This window comes from Zonotrichia leucophrys, chromosome 3, assembly GCF_028769735.1.
Source record: "Zonotrichia leucophrys gambelii isolate GWCS_2022_RI chromosome 3, RI_Zleu_2.0, whole genome shotgun sequence".
In the NCBI taxonomy this organism is placed as follows: Eukaryota; Metazoa; Chordata; class Aves; order Passeriformes; family Passerellidae; genus Zonotrichia; species Zonotrichia leucophrys.
Window position 1 is genome coordinate 101,829,459 of NC_088172.1, and position 21,701 is coordinate 101,851,159.

The 21,701-nt window shown below is 41.0% G+C and overlaps 1 protein-coding gene across 3 annotated transcripts in view; it reads left to right on the top strand.

Moving 5' to 3' along the window:
• The first annotated feature begins 6,578 nt into the window (after positions 1–6,578).
• The window catches only part of ACYP2 (acylphosphatase 2), a 36,558-nt gene continuing 21,435 nt past the window's right edge, over positions 6,579–21,701 (top strand). Inside the window, exons 1-4 of one of the 3 annotated variants that reach the window (XM_064709677.1) lie at positions 6,579–6,658; positions 10,178–10,491; positions 11,076–11,092; positions 12,492–12,601. In XM_064709677.1, coding sequence (XP_064565747.1) covers positions 10,230–10,491; positions 11,076–11,092; positions 12,492–12,601 — 389 coding nt within the window. In that variant the 5' untranslated portion in view covers positions 6,579–6,658; positions 10,178–10,229. Of the gene's footprint in view, positions 6,659–10,026; positions 10,492–11,075; positions 11,093–12,491; positions 12,602–21,701 lie in introns of those variants that run through there. The other 2 variants (XM_064709676.1, XM_064709675.1) reach the window with 2 other exon arrangements.

Below are 21,701 nucleotides of genomic sequence, written 5' to 3' on the forward strand. Positions count from 1 at the left end.
TCATATTACCTGTATCATACCTGTCCTAGTCTATGACCCCCATATCTCACAAAGCACCACTACAGGAATAAAGAGGAATAACTGATTTTAGATGAGGATCCTCAGACTTTCCCTCAGCCACGTGTTTCTAAACTGGTCAGTTGCTGAAAGGTGCCAAAGAGGCAACTCAGAAACATCCCTGTTACATAAACTTCTATTTTACAGAGAATTTGTCTATTCGGGGGATGAGGGCAAGAGTAATTACAGCATCTGAATGAGGAACTTAAAGTTTCCTGTGTAGTATGGGACAAAAATAGGTTCTTCTAAAGTGTGATTCAGAGGAACTAATTTTAGGTCCCTAAAATAAGGCTGTCTAAATACTCCATGACATGTTTCAAGTTGGATGGGGAGGCGGGTTCCGTGTCACCTACAGCACACATGCTGAATATTGTTCTTTTTCTGCAATGCCTGTTTGGATCTGTGTGTTCTAATGTGAGTGGAACAGTTCTGTTGAGCAGAAATAAGAGGCTCTTGTGAAGAGGATAAAGTGTTATTATGGGCACCTGTATAATTTTTAAAACTCTATTACACAGACAAGCCTGACCAAATAGGTGCAGCATTGTTATCCTTCTCTTTACATTCCCAGTGGTTCTGTTTATGAGTTAAATCCATCCTCAACTATATCCAATAATATAATTATTGTTAAATCCATCCTCAGTTATTATCCAATAATATTATATATTGTTTGGCCTCTGCTCTATTCCAGCTGAACTTAGTGGGTCACTGTGCTTACAATGGACAGTCTTTGTACAAGAACAGGACCTCAATTCTCCTTGGTGAAATAAATTAATTAATAGCAAAAGTGTTTATTCCTCTCCACTCCCTGGATTTGTTCTCTTTTGGTGCCTTATTGCCTAAGATTTGGAAAGCATAATTGTCCCAAATCCACAGCAGAGATTCTGCCTGTGACAGGCTGTTTCCTCTACATGTCTGAAACTCCCAAAGATATCCCTGGAAACTATTGTGCCTGTGGGGAGAAAAAGCAATAGACTTGAGCCTCTTTGTAAGGGGTTCTTTCCAGATTACTCACAGCTATTTGAAATAAATAATAATTCCTTGGACATGACAGAAACGCAGCCAACTTTGGGGAAAGAGACATTAGGGTTACTTTTCGGTTCCTCTTGAGCCATTGAAATGGATTTTTCTGTCTCACTCTTGCCAAACAGAAACCAGCCCCAGAGGAGCATGTGATGACAGTGAACTCACAGAGGTCATTCCTGGGGATTCTGCTGTTCTAGGAAATCAAGGCAGCACAGCCCCTTGGCAGCCTGCAGGAAGTCACACAGAAACTGCTCATTATGGACTTGGGAGTCTCTTGCAGCTGCCCTGTTTGCCAGAGAGGATTGTGACACACCTTACCCCAGGTGCCTGCGTGGATGATCATATTTATTGGTTTTAAGTGGCAAATGCATCTGTCACAGCTTCATCTGCAGTTCTCCGGTTTGTCTGCTCCTTGTCAAGATGAAATACTGGCAATATCTATTAGAAATAAAATTAATAAAAATATATAAGGTCTGCTTTCCCAACTCAGGATAAATCAAATAACAACCAAAAATCTTTGCTCAGGTTTTCAGTCTTATTTCAAGCAGCATTCAGCACAAATAATTGTGTTTATCATGGCCATGGCTCAAGTAGTTGCTCTGGCTTTAGTTCTGTGGGTGGATTGTGTGTGCACTGTTTGGACATGTGGATCAGAAGTATTTAAATATTTATGAATGCTGGAGGAGAAGCAATCTCACTTGAATATTCCCCTAAGCAACCAATCCTTTCTCTCCTGCTGAAGAATTATCTATCCTTTCCTTTCTGGCTGAGTGGTTTTGTGCATGAAATCTGCATGGGAGACTTTTTGGCACGTTTCTAAAGCAGCAGCTTCTCTCATGGAGTGTTAGGGAGACACCCAGCAGATTAAGAAACCTTTGGGAGGATCACACAGCACAAACTCAGAGCTCTCTGGGGTTCATTTGGTCTAACCTGGCATGTTGTTTATGTCTATGCCTTGGTAATAAGTGGGGATAATAAGTGTAATTATGTCAGGGGCATGATTATGGTAGTGCCGGGCCTGCTGACTAACACCAGGATTCAAGGAATTGTAAATGGTAAATTTATTATTGTCCCTGGGAGGTGAAACAATGACTGTAAATTAACACTTCCTTACAACCTTGGAAATATAACTGTCAGAAAGGCCATTTAGGATAGAAGGAATGTTCCAATTAAGGAGCACAGGAGGCCTGTATATTCAGGGATATCCCAGGGAGAGGAAAAAGTTGCTTTTGCCACATTTGTGTGTTGTTACTTCGAGGCCAAGCCCAATGGAAAACTGAGCCTTGCTTAGTACAAAGGCAGCAGCTGCCCTTCTGCTGGGCAGAGCACTGAGAACTGGGTGAAAGCACTCAGGGGGTTTAGAAAATTCAAGTGAGAAACAGAACAAAAAGAGCAGGAAAAAGACAGCTTGTAATCTCCAGAGAGGGCTCTGCAGGACAATCCAGTGGGCGTTCACTGTGCCTGTGATACCACTATCTACAGCCCCCGTGTGTTTTCTTTTTCAGTAGCGTTGCAATGGATGGATACAGAACCTGATTCATGCTTTCTTGGCTTTGCCAAATGCCTGCTCAAATCCTGTAGCCATGCTCTGAATTAATCTGCTTACCCAAAGACATTGCTGCAAAAATGGTTGTCCTTGGAGATTCCAGCCCCCTTTGCCTGGGAAAGATAGAGCCATCAGCACCTGGAGTAGTATGAGCTGGAGGCTTGACAGGCTCTGAAATGAGAAGAAACTGGGCCAGAATCACTCTGCTTACCCCTAAATATCCCCAGCAAATTAGCACCTCTGAAAAGCAGGGAGTTTTGAGATGGGAAGTCAGGAACAAAGAGAATTTGGGGTGGTGCCAGAGATGTTACCAAGTTCAGAGCACCCAAGAGCTGCACAGCCCTGGCTGACCTGATCCTGCACTGCACAGAGCAAGGGATGGCATCCACCAGCTCTCCAGGGGCTTTTCAGGGAGCAGCTGGTACCATCAGAGTTACCTCGGAGAGTATCTCCTTCAGGTGCCCTCACTGTGATTTTTAAGTTTGATATTCACTTAGGCAGTCTTATCTTCTCACTAGATTCCCAGACTCCGTGCCTTTTTCTCTCTGCAAAGCTTTCAGTTTCTTTCAGGCTGGCCTCAGTCTTTGCTGCGGAAATGGTGCAAGAACATTTTCTTGTGACAAGACTAAAACTCAGAACCAAAGACTAAGAACTGGGCATGCATACAATCTAACTTCCCCCCCTGCATACTTTTCATTTTCTTAGTTCACAGACATCCTGAGTCACAGGCTATTTTGTCCTGTTTAATAGTACTAAATGGGTTTTTCATCCCCTCATTCATCTGCTATTTAAGCTCATTATGTTCTGGCCTCATGTTCTGCAGCGGTAATTTCTGATTCATGCACAGTGTGAAAAGTTGTTCCCTTTTGATTGTTGTTAACTTCTTATCTGGGAATTATTTTAGTGCCCTGAGTTCTTCCATATGAGAAATAAGAAGGCCTCTTTGCCATCTATGATTATACAGAATCATACAAAAATCATGCTGATTCTTCCTGTTTTATCAGAACCGTGAAAGTTTCTGCTAGGTTGGATGGGGAAAGTACCATCAAGTTATAAAGATGGATGAAAGTTTGGGACTGACAGCATCCCTCCTTTTGAATGTAAGAGGGCATTTTTCTTCACCCAGATGCTGACTTTCACCAAATTTGTCACAAGTAAATGTCTTTGAATCATACTTTTGATGAGAGCTGGCCACATGTTCAAATTTGGAGAATGAAATCCAGAAGTTTTCCAATAACAAGTAGTGAAGCAGTAATCAGTTCAGTGAGACTTCCTCTGATGGCACAGGCTGCACTAATACAGGGCAATATTCTGAAATACTCACTATTTTCTCTTTGTTGTTTTGAGAAGGAATAAAGGTCTAATGCAATTAAGGAGAATGAATCAAGTAGTTTCACAGAGCTGCAAAATGTAATGCTGCCAACCCACCTCCCTGAGAAACCATTCCTTTAGCAACCCACGCTCTTTTGTGTGCTCTTAAATCTTCTGTGGAGCCCTGAATCCTCCCTAAATTTGACAGCATTGTTCTGGCAGCTGTGGGAGGGGTGATGCTTAAAATTTCCTGTATTTCAATGGGAATAAAAACTTACTGCCTTAAATGACCACATCTCCTCCTCCTCCTCAGCATGTGCAAGAGGAGAAAACATAACAGCAGAATCTCAATGTTTTCCTCAAATGTTAATGAGTTTGCTGTGAATGGTTATTTCATAAATCAAATGTTGGATCAATCTGCTTTCCTATCAAAACAATTTAAATGTGGGTGTTATAGTAGGTGGGTTTGTGTTTGGATTTAGTCATCAAGCCAAGCCTGACCTGACCTTTCATGCCAGCAGACAAGTGACAGACTTAACCCCAAATTCCACCTGATTCCTGGGCTTTGGTACTGAATAGTTTAACTCTATCCATCACATTTTTGTTTGAGATGGGTTTTTCTTTGCCATAGGACACATCAGTTCATATGCTCATGTTTTAATTCCCAATATTTTGTAGTTTAAAGAACTTTGCAGTGGTGATGCAAGTTTCCCAGGCTGATTTCCTCATAGCAAGTATTTATATTTATCCAGTGGCTCAGTTCCTTATTATCATCTCAGATTAAAACTTCATAACTACCAGCTAGGAATGATTTACCTGAAAATTCTTTCTTTTTATTTATATATCAGTGAAAATACTTTTAAAAGCTTAATGCAGACTGAAAAACTTTGAACTTTGTTTTCATGTGGTTTTATTGGCGGAGGTTTAGAGGTTTATTGCCCAACTTTAAAAAATAAAAGCTCCTTTCAGGGAAACAGTTGGTAGGTCTTCATGCCCTAAAGAATCAGGCTATGACACAAAAGTAAAACAAAAAATAGCATGAAATCTAAACAATATAGTCTAGCCAGAGGAAAATAACAGGCTCACAATTTTGTATGTGTCACTCGTGTCACTTTATGTAAGCAGTCCGGAATTTTGGAGCACGAGGGACAAATTTAGCTCCTGTGCACACAAAGTTTGGCTGCGCTCCTGAAATCAGATCTGTGTGGGTGTGACTCATACCCTGCAAGACTCTCCCCTTGCTCAGGGGCTGCTGCACAGGTGGGGTGCTCTTCCCACACGGATCACATCCCTGGATTTGGATCCTGGAGTATAAATGGATCAGGAGACAAGTGCTGTAACCAGGTCACCTCCCTGGGCTATTGTCACGCTGGGTTTTCAGCTATAAAGTCATTAATCACTCAACCACCTGAATAAAGCTCTCCAAGAATCCCTCTTTGTGCCTGTCTTGCCCTTTAGACTTCCAAATATAATCTGAAGTGCTAAAAAAAAGAAAGTTCCTGATAGCCAGTAAAGAGGAAAACCTGGGAGATTAAGCCCTCCAAAAGGTTTCAGTATATTTAGATATTATGTAAATAAGGACTGCAAAAAAGTCCTTATTTCTTGAAGTAGAGGGATTGCTACCTCTACTTCAAAACTGTAAGATTCTTAAGAATCTCATACAGTTTTGAAGTAGAGGTAGCAACCCCCTTAATTTTCATTCAGAAATGAGGAGTAAATGCAATTTAGGAATGAGGAAAAGAGGAAGACTAGTGAAAAAGGTTAGCAGTTTATAATTTTGCCTGAAGAAGAAAACATAAAGGAACAGTAGTGCGTTACCTTAAAGGACAGAAAAATAAAATCTGATGTGCATTACCATTTACAGAAAATAAGGGAAAAAATGCTGGAAAGGTCAAATTAAGCTTACATGGCTTCCCTGATATTCCATGCTCCCTAGGTAGCAGCAATAACCTGGCAACAGAAGCAGTATCTTTATTATTTATTTATCTGGAGGCTTTGGTGCCCTTTGGGAAACACTCATCAAAATCATCTGGGGACAGTTTCCAAGTGAATCAGGTCTAGAGTTTGGTTCAGATAAACAGAGCTGCACAGCTAAGGATACATCAAGAAACTTTTATGATCAGAAGTAGCAGGGGACAGACATGCAATAACAACAGGTTTGGGGAGGAGCCAGGTTACCTAAAAATGGTGCAGAAAAACAGTGCAGTTACAAGGTGAAGGATGAATCAAGACAGCAAGGTGGGAGGTTATGTGCCTGGGTGATGGGGTATCCATGTGAATGCCAAAGTCATTTGGGAAGTGGGAAACAGCGGGTGTGTGTGGGGGTGTGAGGTGACAGCCACACACACAGAGAGCAGCAGTAGTGGCTAGTGAAAGAACCAGAAAGCTGATTTCCCACCTAGTCTGTGCCAGACATGAACAAACAGCATAAATGAGGAAGCTACAACTTTCCAATGACCAACCCAAAAGCTTAATAACTGAGATGCTTTAATCAAATTGCTTTTTATTGGTACTGGCCAGAACCAAGGGCACCAACAGCTCTGCCCCTCCCAACCAGCCTCACCTGGGGCCCACCCACGCCCCTCTGCTCTTTGGTGCAGGAGCTCTGCTTAAGTGAGGGCTGAGCAGAGCTCTTGCCTTTAAACCGTGGGTGTGCTCAGTCATGGTTTTGCCTCTGTTGTAGCTGTGGTTTCCTGCTCCAGGAAGGGCTCTGCTGCCCAGGTACTGTGGGGCTGCTGTCACTGATGGTGTGCCAAGGTTGCTCCTTGCAAAGCCTTGTTTGTGCTGGTCCCTGGTGTTTGGCAGCAAGGACACCACTGTTGTGTTTTGCTGTTTTCCAGTAAGAATATAATTTTTATTATACCCTTTTTCATGTCATAGCTAAAAAACAGTGTTGTGGGAAAGCTTTACTGTTCTTGGAGTGAATATTGGGAGGTTTTTAAAGGCTTTGTGCCCAGAGGAGAGGCAGAGGCCCTGGTGTTATTGTTATTTTTACAACTGGCTGTAGCTTTGGGATGTGCAGCCAACAGGTTCTCCTCCGGCCAATGCCACCACCCCGGAATAACCAGCTGGAAGTGGGAGGGAAATTCAGAACTCAGTGCAGGCTGCCTGCATTTCTTGGTAGTGTATGCTAAAGCTCTCGTGCTAATTAGTGTGTTTGAATAACCTTTGGTTTCTATATTGATTACTTAGGCAGCAAAATATTAAATGTTTCACAGTATCACCTTCAGAAGTTTTCTGCTACTTGCTAGGAAGGAAAGAGAAAGTTGGACTTGTCTAAGGAAAGAGGGACAAGATGTTATGACAAATAAATGAAATATCAAAGACTGTAGTGATAAAAATGTTGCTGCCAGAGCAGGAATCTGCAGGTAGCAAAGTGTCATCAGCACCAGGATAAGATCTGCTTGTGAGGCTTGTGTGGCTTTCTAGTGCAATAAACTCTACTATAAATCTACATTTTTACTGGTCTTGCTCTTCACTGCTGCCAGATGGCAGCAAATTACAAAAGATTTTCTGTGTTTTGCTCCTCCTTCTGTGGAATCCTCCTCTTCCATAACAAAATGGTGCTGATTCCACATTAGAAAAATGTATGATCTCTGTGAAGGGCAAAGATTTGATTTAATGTGCTATATAATGAAGTTTTGTCCATTGTGTTCCTATTCCCTGTCATACTGGAAGCTTTTTGTTTCTATGTGAATATTTGTGATCTGTGCTGAATTGAGTGGTTGTTTCTCTAACTAACTTGTGTGTCTGGAAAACATAATTTTGTTACTTTTCTATGACTTTATTTTGAACCACCCTGTAGTCTTAAGGTCCAAACCTGTGAACAACTCAGGTTATCTGTATTACTGTACAATTCAAGGTGCATGTGGATGGAGATTACTTAATGGAGACAGCAAATAAAATTATTTTGATTTTTATTGTAAATTTGCTGTTAACTTCCCTTTATCTGTTGATGAGTGAGAGCAGAGCTCATCTTCTAAGGCTGCATAAATGCTGTTTCTAATGTAGAATTTCACCTGAAAAGTTTAGCTTTTTTTTTGTTTAGCTTTTTTTTGTTTAGCTTTTTTTTGTTTAGCTTTTTTTTGTTTAGCTTTTTTTTGTTTAGCTTTTTTTTGTTTAGCTTTTTTTTTGTTTAGCTTTTTTTTGTTTTTTTTTGTTTAGCTTTTTTTTTTGTTTAGCTTTTTTTTTGTTTAGCTTTTTTTTGTTTAGCTTTTTTTTTGTTTAGCTTTTTTTTTGTTTAGCTTTTTTTTTGTTTAGCTTTTTTTTTGTTTAGCTTTTTTTTTGTTTAGCTTTTTTTTTGTTTAGCTTTTTTTTTGTTTAGCTTTTTTTTTGTTTAGCTTTTTTTTTGGTTTAGCCTTTTTTTTGGTTTAGCTTTTTTTTGGTTTAGCTTTTTTTTGGTTTAGTTTTTTTTTTAGTGTTTTATGTTTGTTTTTTGGTTTTTTTTTTTGTTTGGGTTTTTTGGTTTTTTTTTTTTTTTGTTGGTTTTTTGTTTAGGTTTTTTTTTGTTTAGCTTTTTTGTTTAGTTTTTTTTGTTTAGGTGCTTTTTTGGTTTTTGTTTAGGTTTTTCTTAGTTTTTTGTTTAGTTTTTTTGGGGGGGGTGTTTGGTGTTTTGTTTAGTTTTTGTTTCGTTTTTTTGGGTGTTTTGTTTAGTTTTTTGTTTTGGTTTTTTTGGGGGTTTTTGGGTATTTGTTTTTTGTTTTTTTGGTGTTGGGGTATTTTGGTGTTTAAAGTAAATATGGTGGGGAGAAAGTTAAACTTCAAGCAGATGTAGAACACACCAGAGAAAAACCTTTGTGGTGTGTTGCTGGAGACTCAGCCTACTAAATAATCAATTGTTTACTTTTTTTTTATTTGTAGCATATAGACAAAAGAAATGTCACAATGACAGTTTTAGAAAGGTGTTCTAATGAGAACATAAGCACTACTGGATAGCACTGAAAGCTGGGTGAAAGCTTGCATGGAATGAGCTTTCTTTCTCTGGGGTCTGCTGCTCCAGCTGAGGAGTCTGGCATTTGCCCCAGCACAGTGGGGGAGAAATGGGCTGGTCAAACTGTATCAAGTTTGCATTTAATTTTTGAAAGAGTTTGTTAATATCCAGATCTCTCCATGCTTTGTAAATTTCAGCGCTGGTGCCACATTTTTATTTAACTTGGAATATGAAACTGACCATGTAAGAAACCAGGGTTTGTTTACTATTTGTTGTCCTACTTTTTCATTTAAAAACACAGATCCAGAAGAAATAAGTTGTTTTCAGTTGCTGCTCCTTTTATTTCATGTTGGAAATCAATCTGTTCCTCTGATGTGGGAATAATGTGGCAATGTGAAGTCAAAGTGTGGTTTTTGATGGGCTGTTCAAACTCCAGGTGAAGATTAAGTCATGTAGAGATTGGAGATGTAAATTGATTACTCAGCCTCATTCAGGGAGGGGAGCCCAAGGCAAATTTGAGCGTTTTTTCTCATGCTTTGTTTTCAATGATTTCCTAGGAAAGACTAATGCTGCTCACCTGTGCCATGGGTGCTGGCAACTCCAGGTGTGTGTGGCAACACCAGTCCTGGAGGAGGAGATGGTGCCCTTCGCACACTGCTCCTGAACATAATTCTGATCTGAAACAGAGATGGGAATCACCTTTATGAGGGATCTGGAGGAGCCGCCCCTTAGGGACGTGGGGCCGCGTCCCTCACGGCGGGAGCGTTTTCCCGCTCTCGAGGTCGGGCGCTCTCCCCTCACAGGAGGAGCAGTTTTCCCTCACAGGCAGAGCTGTCACCCCTTGCTGTCAGGTGTTTTCCCTCACAGGGAGAGCTGTGTCACCCCTTGCTATCAGGTGTTTCCCTCCCAGGAGGAACGATGTTTCCCCTCACAGGGAGAGCTGTGCCACCATTCGTTGTCAGGTATTTCCCCTCACAGGCAGAGTTGTGTCACCCCTCGCTGACAAGTGTTTTCCCTCACAGGGAGAGCTGTGCCACCCCTGGCTGTCAGGTGCTTCCCCTCACAGGAGTAGCAATATTTCCCCTTGCAGGGAGAGCTGTGCAACCCCTCGCTGTCAGGTATTTTCCCTCACAGGCAGCGCTGTGTCACCCCTCGCCGTCAGGTGTTTTCCTTGCAGGGAAAGCTGTGTCACTCCTGGCTATCAGGTGTTTCCCCTCACAGGAGGAGCTGTGTCACCCCTCGCCGTCAGGTGTTTTCCCCCACAGGGAGGAGCTGTGTCACCCCTCGCTGTTAGGTATTTCCCCTCACAGGCAGAGCTGTGTCACCCCTGGCTGTCAGGTGTTTCCCCTCCCAGGAGGAGCGATGTTTCCCTCTGCCGCTGTCGGCCGTTCGCTCCTCACACTCGGGGCTCTCTTCGGGGTGCCGTGGCCCGCCCCATTTTCACGTGAGGCGGCCGCTTGGGCGGTAAGCTTGAGCCTCTCGCGCTCCCGTCCGGGCGCCGCTTGTCCGCGAAGCACCGGCGGCTGCCGCAGCGGCTCTTCCTTCGCTGCTGCCATGTCCGCCCCGGCCAAAGTCTCCGGCGCACTCAAATCCGTGGATTACGAAGTGTTCGGGCGGGTGCAAGGTAATGGCGGGCTGAGGGGCTGCCGGGCGAGGGGCGCCGCGCTGAGGCGGCGGCACCGCGCGTGCGCGGGGTGGGAGCGGCCTGAGGGGAGGCGGGAGCCCGCGCCGCGTACCCGGGGGGACGCGAAAGTTTTTTGGTTGAGTGTTTGGTTTGTTTGCCTGTTTTTAAATTTTAAATCGTTGTAAATATTCCCCCGCCCTAAGGCTCGTCTCCCCCTGGAGCACAAGCTGCTCTGTCCAAAGTAGTTCCCATTCCGCTCGTGGCTTCTGTCAGCGCGGGTGTGTGGAAATGCCCCTCCCGTCCTTCCCATTCACACACCGCGGCGTTTTCACTGAAATGCATGTATTATTTCACTTAAATACATTAATGTGTGAATATAATAATCGTGTGACGAAGGGAAGGCTTAAACACAAGTCCTGATCAGTTTCCCTGATATTAACGCCCCTGAAATTTACATAGTAAAGCACCACGGGGTGACTTGCATGCACATCATTGCTCCTTTATATAAACTGAAATTCCTGCAGGTGATATACTTTGACAGGACTCTAATTTCTTTTTCTTTTTTCTTTTTTTTTCTTTTTTAGGTGTTTGTTTCAGGATGGTAAGGCAATGCTGGATTTGCTGGCTACTTTATGGTATAATGTTTCCAGTGCTAAAAATAAGGCAGCAGGTCTGTGGAGTGTAAATATATCCAGCCTGAACTTTGGTTGGATGGTTAAGTACTCTGAGTAGACTTAAAATGGTTTTACATTAAAATGGATTTTTAGAAGCTTAATAATGTGTTGCTTGTATAGATTGTGGTTTGGATTACTTGTGATGTAACAGCCACAAGAATGTTGTAACACCTTAATCTTTAGAAAGGTTAAATAGGAAATAAAGTGTTTAATTTTTCAAGTGACAACTCAGTGCCTGTACTTAAGGAAGGTTACTGGGGAAAGATTTGCTGCAAATAAGCACTTTGTGGCTCATTCCCTGAGCAAGTGACTCCAGCAGCTCTGAAGTGCAGCAGCTGGTTTTGCATTTCACAGAAACCCATGAAACAAGAGGACACAATTAAAGTAAGAATAGTGGTTTTGTCTCAAAATAGTGCCCCATGCTTAATATTAAACCTGAGAGATTTTATGTATAGTTTATACTGTGAAATAGTGCCAAATGGAAATGATCAGAGAACTGCAGTGGGGTTTGCCTTGAATTTAGTTATTCTATCAAGATTAAAGAGTGAGTCCAAGCTTGCTGTGCCTTGTTTTGAGCTGACCCAAAGCTGTGTGAGCACACAGCTCAGTGCTAGTACTGAGGAGAAGGTTTGCAGCTGCATTCCTGTGCTTTTGGGCAAATTAGTTTGGAGAAGCTGCTCATGATCACCTTGGAAAACACTCTTCATAGTTAGCACCACTTTTTCATTGGCTACATCACCCCAAAGCACATTTTGTCTTTTGGAATTGGTCATACAGACCTGAAGTTTGGCTCTTGCTATTTGTGAATTTCATCACAACTGGGTGGCTGGGAAAGCATAATTTTTAGGTATTGCAGAAATATGCTTCTTTTTTTTTCCTAACAGATTATGACCTTTGCTGCTGTTTGTCAGTAGAAATGCAGCAGCTAGGGGTAGGATTTAAAGGGTGAAAGTCAGGTGGAAAGGATTTGAAAGGGAACTGGGAAGTTTGTACATGTAGCAGATTTAATGAGTTTAAAAACTGTGTGGTGATTGAAGGGTCAAATGAGCAGTGATAGGAGCTATGGAAAGGAATCAAGTAGGTACAAGGGAATGGTGTGGGATTAGTGGAGTCCTTTGTGATCAAAACTTTGTTCTTTTTGGGAAATGAGCTGTGCCCACTGCAACTCCAGAGCTGCCAGGAACATCTGAATGCCTGAGGATGAGCATCACTCAGGGATTTTTATTTTTTAAGTGTAGCTCTTAGAGCTGGGCAAATGCAAGGGGAGGGTGAAGTGTTCTGTCTGTGCTGGCACTGACTGTCCTCTTTCATTATTTCCCAAACCAGTACACAGAACAGGAAGCCAAGAAATTAGGAGTGGTTGGCTGGGTGAAAAATACCAGCCAAGGAACTGTGACAGGCCAAGTTCAGGGCCCAGAAGAGAGAGTGAATGAAATGTAAGTATTTCTGTGTCAGGTTTTTTTTTTTTTCTTACTCTCATTAAAGTCATTTACAAAAGTGGTTTTAATACAAAGTGACAAGTAGATCCATGTGTCAGTAATATAAGTGTTTTCATTCAGCTTTGCAGGTAAGGAGGTGCTTTTTTTTAAGCTGTGAACGATCTTTAGCTTGAAAAATACTGTGTTTTCATTTCTAGTGTCACACAGTTTGTTCATGTATTTCCTTAACATCCTCATTTCTTCTGAAATGAAAAGAAAGTCTGTTCATGTGACTAAAGATCTGGTTTTTAATTCATCAAAACCTCTCTTGTTAAGAAAAAAAATTTGAGGAATATCTTTAAATGTTTTCTTAGTCTGTGCTTAAAAAACAGTTTAAAGGATACTGGGTTTAAATATGACTTTTTTTTTCTGATTTAAAAAACCCTCCTAATACATCAATACACATTTTGGCCAAGGCCTGCAGTCTCTGCCATTTGGAAATGAGTTTTGAGGTATTTTGGTGTCTTTTAAAGAATGGGTAATAATTTTCATTATGAGATTGCCAGTTTCCAGGAGCTTGAAGCTATCACTGAGGAAATGATGCCTGGAAAAACACAAAGCCTCACTGAGTTATTTCCAACTATCATTTTCTGCAAGTGTGTACAGGGAGGTTGTTGGGAACTTTAAAAAAATCCTTCAGGGGTTTGTTCTCTCACCAAAGAATGAGTGAGGGCAGAACTTCCCTTTCCTAGATAAATTAGCAGTGCACGTTCTGCCAACACTTTCCCATACAGGAATTGCTTCAAAACTAAACTTGGATGAAGAGAAGTTGGCTTTGTGCACACAAAAGTGTTGCATGTTCTAGTCAGGAGATTTAAATGATTTCCAGTCATTTTCCTTAGTTTTGTGCTTAACATGAGGTTGCTTAGCTTGGGCTGCAAAGTATTTACAAAGCCAGAGAAATATCAGTTTGTTTTTTTTAAATCAAGTTTGCATTTAATTTTTGAAAGAGTTTGTTAATATCCAGATCTCTTCATGCTTTGTAAATTTCAGTGTTGGTGCCACATTTTTATTTAACTTGGAACATAAAACTGACCACGTAAGAAACCAGGGTTTGTTTGCTATTTGTTATCCTACTTTTTCATTTAAAAACACATATCCAGAAGAAAAGTTGGTTTCAGTTGCTGCTCCTTTATTTAATGTTGGAAATCAATGTGTTCCTCTGATGTGGGAATAATGTGGCAATGTGAAGGCAAAGTGTGGTTTTTGATGCATGGATTATTAAATTTGGGATCCTGGAGTAAAATTGTGAAATAGGAAGTGTTTTCCTTGTGCCCTCTGTGCTCTCCAGTGTATTTTTGCAGTTAACTTGGTGAGGTTGCATGTGAAAAGGGAATTCTTGTATGTATACTGTTCCTTTGAAAGACCCTTATTTGTCTCTGCTGGTACTAGTGAATAATGGACCAAAATGGCTTTGAGGTTGTGAAAGGTATTTTCAGCATTTTTTAATAATGATATGAATTAATAATACTGTGTTCTCAGATTTAAATGTTATTTAAAATGCCATTTTCAAAAACCAAAACAACAAAATGAGGATGGCTTCTGCTGTAGGAAATGGATAACAAACCATTTTTAACAATAGCATTATTTAATAATAGCATTTTTAATAGTAATTTTTAATAGGAAATGGATACAAACCATTTTTAATAACCCTAAACATGTATTTGTATTCCAAATGTGATAAATCACCAGGAAAAAATTCCATTATCAACTGCCTGTGCATGTTCTGGTTTGTCTTTTAGCTTTTCAGGACTTTAAGATGCTGTGATGACACTTGCTAAAAATTTGTAGCTCCTGCATGGTCAAGGAAACCAACTTTGCAGAGGAAGAAGTGCATGAATCAACAATCAAATATTTCAGGGAAATTTCCTGGTGGTGTTTGTTACCCTGTGGGAATCTTTCCAGAGCAGTTTGTGCAGTGTCATTTAGACCAGCGTTTTCACACTTGCCCCAGCTTTTCAATTAAACATGAAGCACAGAACAGATTAAAAATCACATGGTGATGGTAATAAAATGTCAGTTGTTTTGCTTGTTCTGGATTTTTAACGCTAATGTACTTTACGGGGAAGTAGTAAAGGTGTTTTGGTCTATATTAAACAATATTTGTCCCTTTATGATGCTAAATAGAGTCAAGAACATGGGGCTAAAAGGAGTAGGGATGCCATTGGGAAGTACAGGTGTCCTACAGGTGAATGGGCAAAGCAATATAAGAGGGAGAAAGAGGAAGAAGGGATTGAGATGATGATAAAGAGAGGGAAAGTGTAAAAAATGTGGGAAAAAGCCCATGAGGCTCTCTGGTGTTGCCAGAAGCATGGGGTGACTGACTAACAAAGCCTGCCTTTGTTCTGGGGCAGGAATGCAGCAGACCTCCAACCCAATGGTTTCTCAGCAGCTCCCTGTTTTCTGCCCCTTTTTATTCTATTCTTGTATCATAATTATATTGGGAGGCACAGCCACAATGTATCCAGTGCATGCTCAACCTCAAGAAGCATTGGCTTTATATAATTTATTATTTTTGTGCAGGTTGCAAGGTAAGATTTAACTTTGGAGGAACAAGAGGATGAGCAGACCTCAAATGTAGTCATGCTGAGTTACTTTGGGAGGAGCCATGCAAAACAGTGTTCTCTGCAGAAAGCAGTATTAATTTTAAATAAGTGTGAACAGCTGGGGCCTGGAAGTGCTGCATGTACAGGAAGTCATATCCCTGATTGGGCTGTTCATTTAGTGTTGAACATGGGTATGAATTTCTTTGGAAGTGCTGGGAGGCTGATTCCTTGATATTCTGTGCTGCTAAAATCTTATCCCACTGAAAATGTACCAACCTCCCCAAGCCTCACATTGCAGTGGGAATGTCACTGAGCTGCAGGAAGCCCAAGGGATAGATGAGAGCTCTTAGATATTTCAATTTTTGAATTGTTTGGTTTTAATGAAAAAACCAAACAATTTAGGTTCTCAGGGATTAGGTGACTTCTGTGTAGAGTATTTTAAAGCAAAATTTTAAATTGGGAGAGCTTTTGGAGGATGTTTTAGAGGGTGTTTTTAAGAAGTCTTGAGAAGCTTTTACCTGTCAGCTTGTCTTGGTATCCCTTGGTTTTTAACTCTAGATGGAGCTGTTAGTTCTGAAGATCCTCAACCATTCATCATTCATGCTCTGTTTGCAGGGAATCTATTTTTAGGCTGTTATGCTAGAATCCATCTTTTTCCTCACTGTATTTTATAGGCCTGTTCCCTTTGCTGCTTCTGCTCCACACAGATACACCCCTTATCCTTAGATTAAAAAAAGCTCATTTTCAGAGAGTTTTACCTGTCAAGTCCCAAGAGAAGCAGAGCTGCACAATTTCTGTAACATAATAAGGTTTTATGGTAAAGTGAGGCCTTTTTTGCCAGCCAAGGTATGAAGTGCCGACAAAAAATGGGGTAGAGGAGTGTAGTCCTTTGTTTTATTTAATTTTTTCCAGCAATACTCACACCACAAGATATTTCATTATATTATCTTGTGCTGTTTTTCCACTTTAGCCATTAAATAAGGTTGGGCTCTGTGTAGTCATGGTGGTTGTTGCCATAGCAACCTGCACTGACAGGCTGGAAGTTGCTTTCCTGGGAGAATTTTTTAAACTTCAATGACAAATTGCTTAGTTAGCCATTAAAAAGGGAAGATAAGAGTCTGTACAGTGCCAAATTCAGAATTTACTCCAAAAATCCAAGATTTCAAATCAGGGTGACACTTGAAAATGTGAAATCTCAGGGTATTTTTTAAGCACAAGCACATAACAGCCCAGTGAGTGTTCTTCCTGTCTCTAGGGAAAGGCAGGGTTCTAAATATAGATGACATGTCTTGTAAATGGGTTTTAATTAGGAAACTAATGCTAATTTCATTTTAATATTGTATTTTTATTGCCAATGTCAGTTAAGAAGAATTAATATTAAGATTTAACTGACACAGGACTTTAATTTCTCTGGTGTATAAATGCATAGAAAAATCTAGATTTTTACCATGTAGAAGAGAATGAAACTCTGTATTGTTATTATCATATTTGTCATTGTTTCCCTAATCAGGTGTAGCCAATGTTTTAGTCTGTACCAAGTGACATTGAATAAATACCTTTTTTCCCCAATATAATTTTTAATTGGTTGTAGAGAATAACCCCTAAATGGAATTAAATGCTACTAAAAATACCTGTGGGGAAAAAAATTCTGGATCTTAATACCCAGTTGATGTTTGTTTAGTTATAAAATGAACAGATTTTAGTCAGAGATTTTTGAGGGTTTTGTCCTTTTTAAAAGTATTTTGGTCAAACTAGGAGTGTTGTTTAGGAGAAGAATCCTCAACACTGATTTGCACACAGATTTGTTGGTGAGGCAGAGATGTGCCCCAGCAGGATGGCTGAAATATTCCTGGGATAGCTGAAATATTCTCAGGAAGCTGACAGGGACAGATTTTGGAGAAAGGGCAGAAGGAAATGAAAAATCACATTTGAAAATATTTTTTAACTTTGTTAAAATGCAAACCAGTGAGAGGTGTTAAATTTGTTCTCATTTATGATGGTAATGAAGAACAGTTTTTACATTAATCACAGCTGAAGGTGATTCACAGTGTTTCAATAAATCAATAGCAAATGACAGGAAAATGTGATGGGAATGTTATAATTCAGTGTATCTCCAAATGTAACAATATTAGGTTTTTAATGCTTGATTATATTTTTTGTTTAAGGGTAAGACTAATGTATACTGAAACATAAATTAGGCTATAACTTTTGTGGGTAATTAAATGGTAAATGTGATTCTTTCTCTTTTCATATTGAATGTTTGAGGTATTAATTTCTTCTCTATAATTATTTATTGTTTAAAATTGACAGGCCAAATTGTGAATTATTGTAGTTACTGGTCCTGTAAATGAAATTTACTGAACTGTTACTGATGATAGCCTGAAAAAAAGAGGAGTAAACCTTGTTCTTTGGGTTTTTTAGTCATATAAAATTAGCTGCATTACCTAATTTGTTGTAGCAGCTGAACTCTGTTTAAAAGCTGAGGAATGCTTCAGGTAAGTCAGAACTTGGAGCTTTTGCTTACTGAGAATAAAGTGAGTGAGCTGTTCAGCAGAAGGGGAGCTGCCTGTGCTTCCAGCACAAACCCAGAGGCCCAGTGGCCCATCCTGTGCAGTGTCCTGAGGGAATTCCCCTGTCCTGTGTCCCCGTGGGGGCCCGGGGCCAAACGGGCTGCTTTTCCCCCCGTGGGGGTCCGGGGTCAAGGGCCGGTTTCCCCCCCGTGGGGGTCCGGGGCCAAGGGCCAGTTTCCCCCCCGTGGGGCTGAGGGCCAAGGGCCGCTTTTCCCTGCGTGGGGCCCGGGGCCAAGGGCTGTTTTCCCCTGTGTGCCCCCAGGGGCTGAGGGAGGAGGTGTCCCTGTGCCCTGAAGGTCACCCAGCCCACCAGTGACAGTCAGAAATAGCAGTGGCCTCCTGGCACGGCTCCTCTGCTTTCCACTGCACTGGATGTGCCTGTTCCCTGCAATGCCTTCAACCACAAAAGCTTTTAGCCATGCTTGGGTCTTTCTGGATATAGAATAGTGCCAAAAAAAAAAAAGTTTTCCACAGCCCTGTTTCTTCTGCTGGAGTATAAAAATAGCTGCCTTGCATGACCTTGTAGATTCTTTTTTACAGTAGCTCTGTAAAATTGGAATTCTTTATCAAGTATCTGCTTCCAGTTCTTCTTATCACTGAAGTGTGTTTGTTTATAGAACATTTACTAGATGTTTCTGCATGTAAACAGATTTGAATTTCTAGGATTTTGGCTCTGGAATAAGCAGTGTTAGTGTTTGCATTGTCTTGGAAAATTCAGAATGGGATGTTGGGCAAGATAGTTCACTTTTCTCCTGTCTCTGGTGGATGCTTCACTAATGCTCCCAAGTCCTTTAGCAGTGTTAGGAACCAAGGCTGAGTTTCCTGTGGAATTCCAGACTTTTATTGGTTTTGCTGATGGGTATCTCTGGGAACACTCAATTCCAGCATCCTGGCTGCACAGTTAGAAGCAGAAAGGATTTCAAGGCTGTATTGGATTGTACTGTAAACACAGGCAAGTTGAGCTGTTGTTTGAACACTCAATTTGGGCATTTTACTGCATAATTAGGACTCATATGCCTTTCTTCCACACTGGGAAGTCAATCCTCTTTCTGCTCAAAATTAATCTTAACTAATGTTCTATGAAGGAAAGGTTGAGCTTTGTGGGAGACTGATTTTAAAATAAAATTTCCAATGTAATTATTTTTACTGGAAGCTTTTTGTTCATTTCAGCATTTATGCATTCTTTAATGCTGATAATTTTTAGTATTTAGCCACATGTAATGCTTAGTGAAGGTGTTCTGTTATTGCTGATGCAGTAGGATGTGGTGCAGTTTGGTGCCATTCATTTGGCTTTTTGTGCTGAATAAAGTGTTTAATGTGTCTTTAGTGCTCCACCACAACACTTAGAGAGACATTAATGAGTAAAAGTCAGCTTAAACTAGGATTTTTAATGGCTTTTGTTATTTAGTTTAGCAGGGTGGCTAACTGTGCACAAAGTCAAAAATAGATCTTTGGTAACAAACTGGTAATTATCAATAAAAACATGTACTTAGTGTTGGTTTCCTGGAAACCTATTCTGGATGTGATGCTTCAAACAAGTCCTGAAAATACAAACCAGCTCATGTGACTCTTAAAGAACAACTTCAGAAATGCAATTTTTTTTGCTTTCCTTTTGATGTGCTGATGTTTGAAAATTACTGAGCAGGGAACAAGCCTGTTCTGGCCATTTTTCTGTCTGAAGGGTGTTATTCTGGGTCTGGAGGTTTGTGTTTGTAATCCACAGGAGAAAGCAACATTAAACTAATATTAGACTTGCATAATGTGAGGGTGACAAGAGCTCTGTGGGGATGCTGCTGCTGTCCCCAAAAGGGGTGCCACAAGTGGGCAGACATTCAGGTGAAGCTGCTCCTGGTGGGAAATCAGGAGGGAATTAAATCTCCAGGTATGTTAAATCTTGTGTGTGGTACAGCAGGAGCTCTCCCATGGGAATGCCAAGATGTATCCCAAATGGAAAATGTTTGGCAGACTTAACCAGGAGCTGAAGAGATGGATTCAGTTCTGAATTTGCTGCTGTAATTATGCACAAATCACGATTCTTGCTGCTGCTGATCTTATCAATATTGTGGTTGTGAAAAGCATCTTCTGTGAGATTTCAGCATTTCCTTAGCCAGGTGAATGTAGGACTGGAAGCAAAATCTCTATTCCTTATGCCATGTTAACCAGAGAGGGAGAGGAAGCCACTTCAGCTTTTATGGGGAAAGAGCTCAGAAGCCTGTTGATGTTTTGTTTTATTCCTTAATTACTGTTGCTTTGCTTTGGTTCATTGGCAAGCTGTGTTCAGTTGATTTACCATGTTTTTATCAAAAATGAGTATGTTTCACACTTGTGTACTTGAGATACACCATTTGCCAACAGCAGAAAAATCAAAATTGCTTCTGGTGCTGCTCTTCCTTCAGCCACTATTGCAGCAGTAGAAAAACAAGTCTCTCTGGGTAACTTCATTATATAACTCAATTTTACCTTGTTCTTTTTCCCCAGTTCCTCCCTCCCTCTACTCCCTGGTCTGACTCTCAGAAATACAATGTTTATTTGTTTAAGATGGTGCCCTGAGATGTTTTCATTGAGCTGTGCTGGATGTCACCAGCTGTCCTGCAGAGTTAATATTAGCTTTGGTGTCTTTGTCTTTATGTGGCCCCTCTGAAGGGGGATCCTGAGGTCTCTCTAGAGAGAATCACTTGGAGAAGTCCCTGGGTTTGGTCTGTCAGCCTTTTGCTCTCCAGCTGATTTACTGTAGTCACTCTGTGACTGGATGAGCAGCTTTCTTTTCAAAGCTGGTTTTCTTGGAGATGTTTTTTCCTTAGCTGGGGTGAAGCAGCTGCCTGGGCTCCTCTGTAATGAATGCTCTGCTTGTGTACCTTCACTGCTTTCCACTGGTGTTCACATTTGTGCTCTGGGCTCTTCCTGCTGCTGAAGGAGCAAAGGAGATCAGTCTGCCAAGTGTCCAGAACTTCATGGGGGGGTAAGGGGGAAAGCAGAGTTTTTAATTTAGGAAAAAAGAAATCAGCCATTAAATTTAATTAATGCCCAATGTAAAACTGGGCAGCTGATACTCAGTTTAAGCAGTTTCCTTGAACTCCCAATGGACATTTTGCTGGGAGAGGATCCTGGACAAGGAGTTTTCCTTCCCTTTTTTACTGTCTAGAGCTGTAGAATTTTAATATGTACTAAAAACCAAACCCATTTGGAACAAAATCCCGATCCATTCCTGTTTGCAGATCTCCCAGCAATTGTTTAATGATGTTTTATTCATCAGACTTCTGGATCTGAGCTGGCTTGGTGTGCCATAGAGGGGCTCACCTGAAACCATCACACTCCATAAATGCTGATCCTGAGCCTCTGTCCCTGCTCACTATATAATAAAAACCCTTCCTTGAGATTAGATTTTAATATCAGTGCTAAGAACTTTTCAGGCAGCACAGTTCTACCCCCCTGTTGATCTGGATATGGTTAAAATCTTTAATTTTAGATGGTTGGTAATTTGCAGGGTAAATTTCAAGAGTTTAGGAAAATGCTTGGTTGGGTGTTCTAGGAGGGGTGGAGAAAAGCAGCTGCCAGTCTCAGATCTCCCTGATCTGGCCTGCTTTTCCAGGCTGTGGATCCAGGAGCTGGAGCCTGGAAACAGAGGTTTTCCTTGGCAGTCAGAGGGCTGCAGGGCTCCTTTGTTGGGGTGAAGACTCCCAGCAAACTGCAAATTCAGTTCCTTTTGGAGGTGAATCTGTTCAACCTACAGCAAGTCAGTTTTCCAGGGAGTAACACCTGTAACCTGTCTCTGGTTGGGAGCACACACAAAGATGGAATTTGGCTGCTGCTGCAGATTTCTGTTGCCTGTGCTGCTCCCTGCTTTGCTGGAAAAGTGCTTGAGCAATTCACTCCACCTTAGGGATGGGAAAACTCCTTTGCTGTTCATCACAAAATCACTCCTTGTGTCTACCTGTGTTTTTA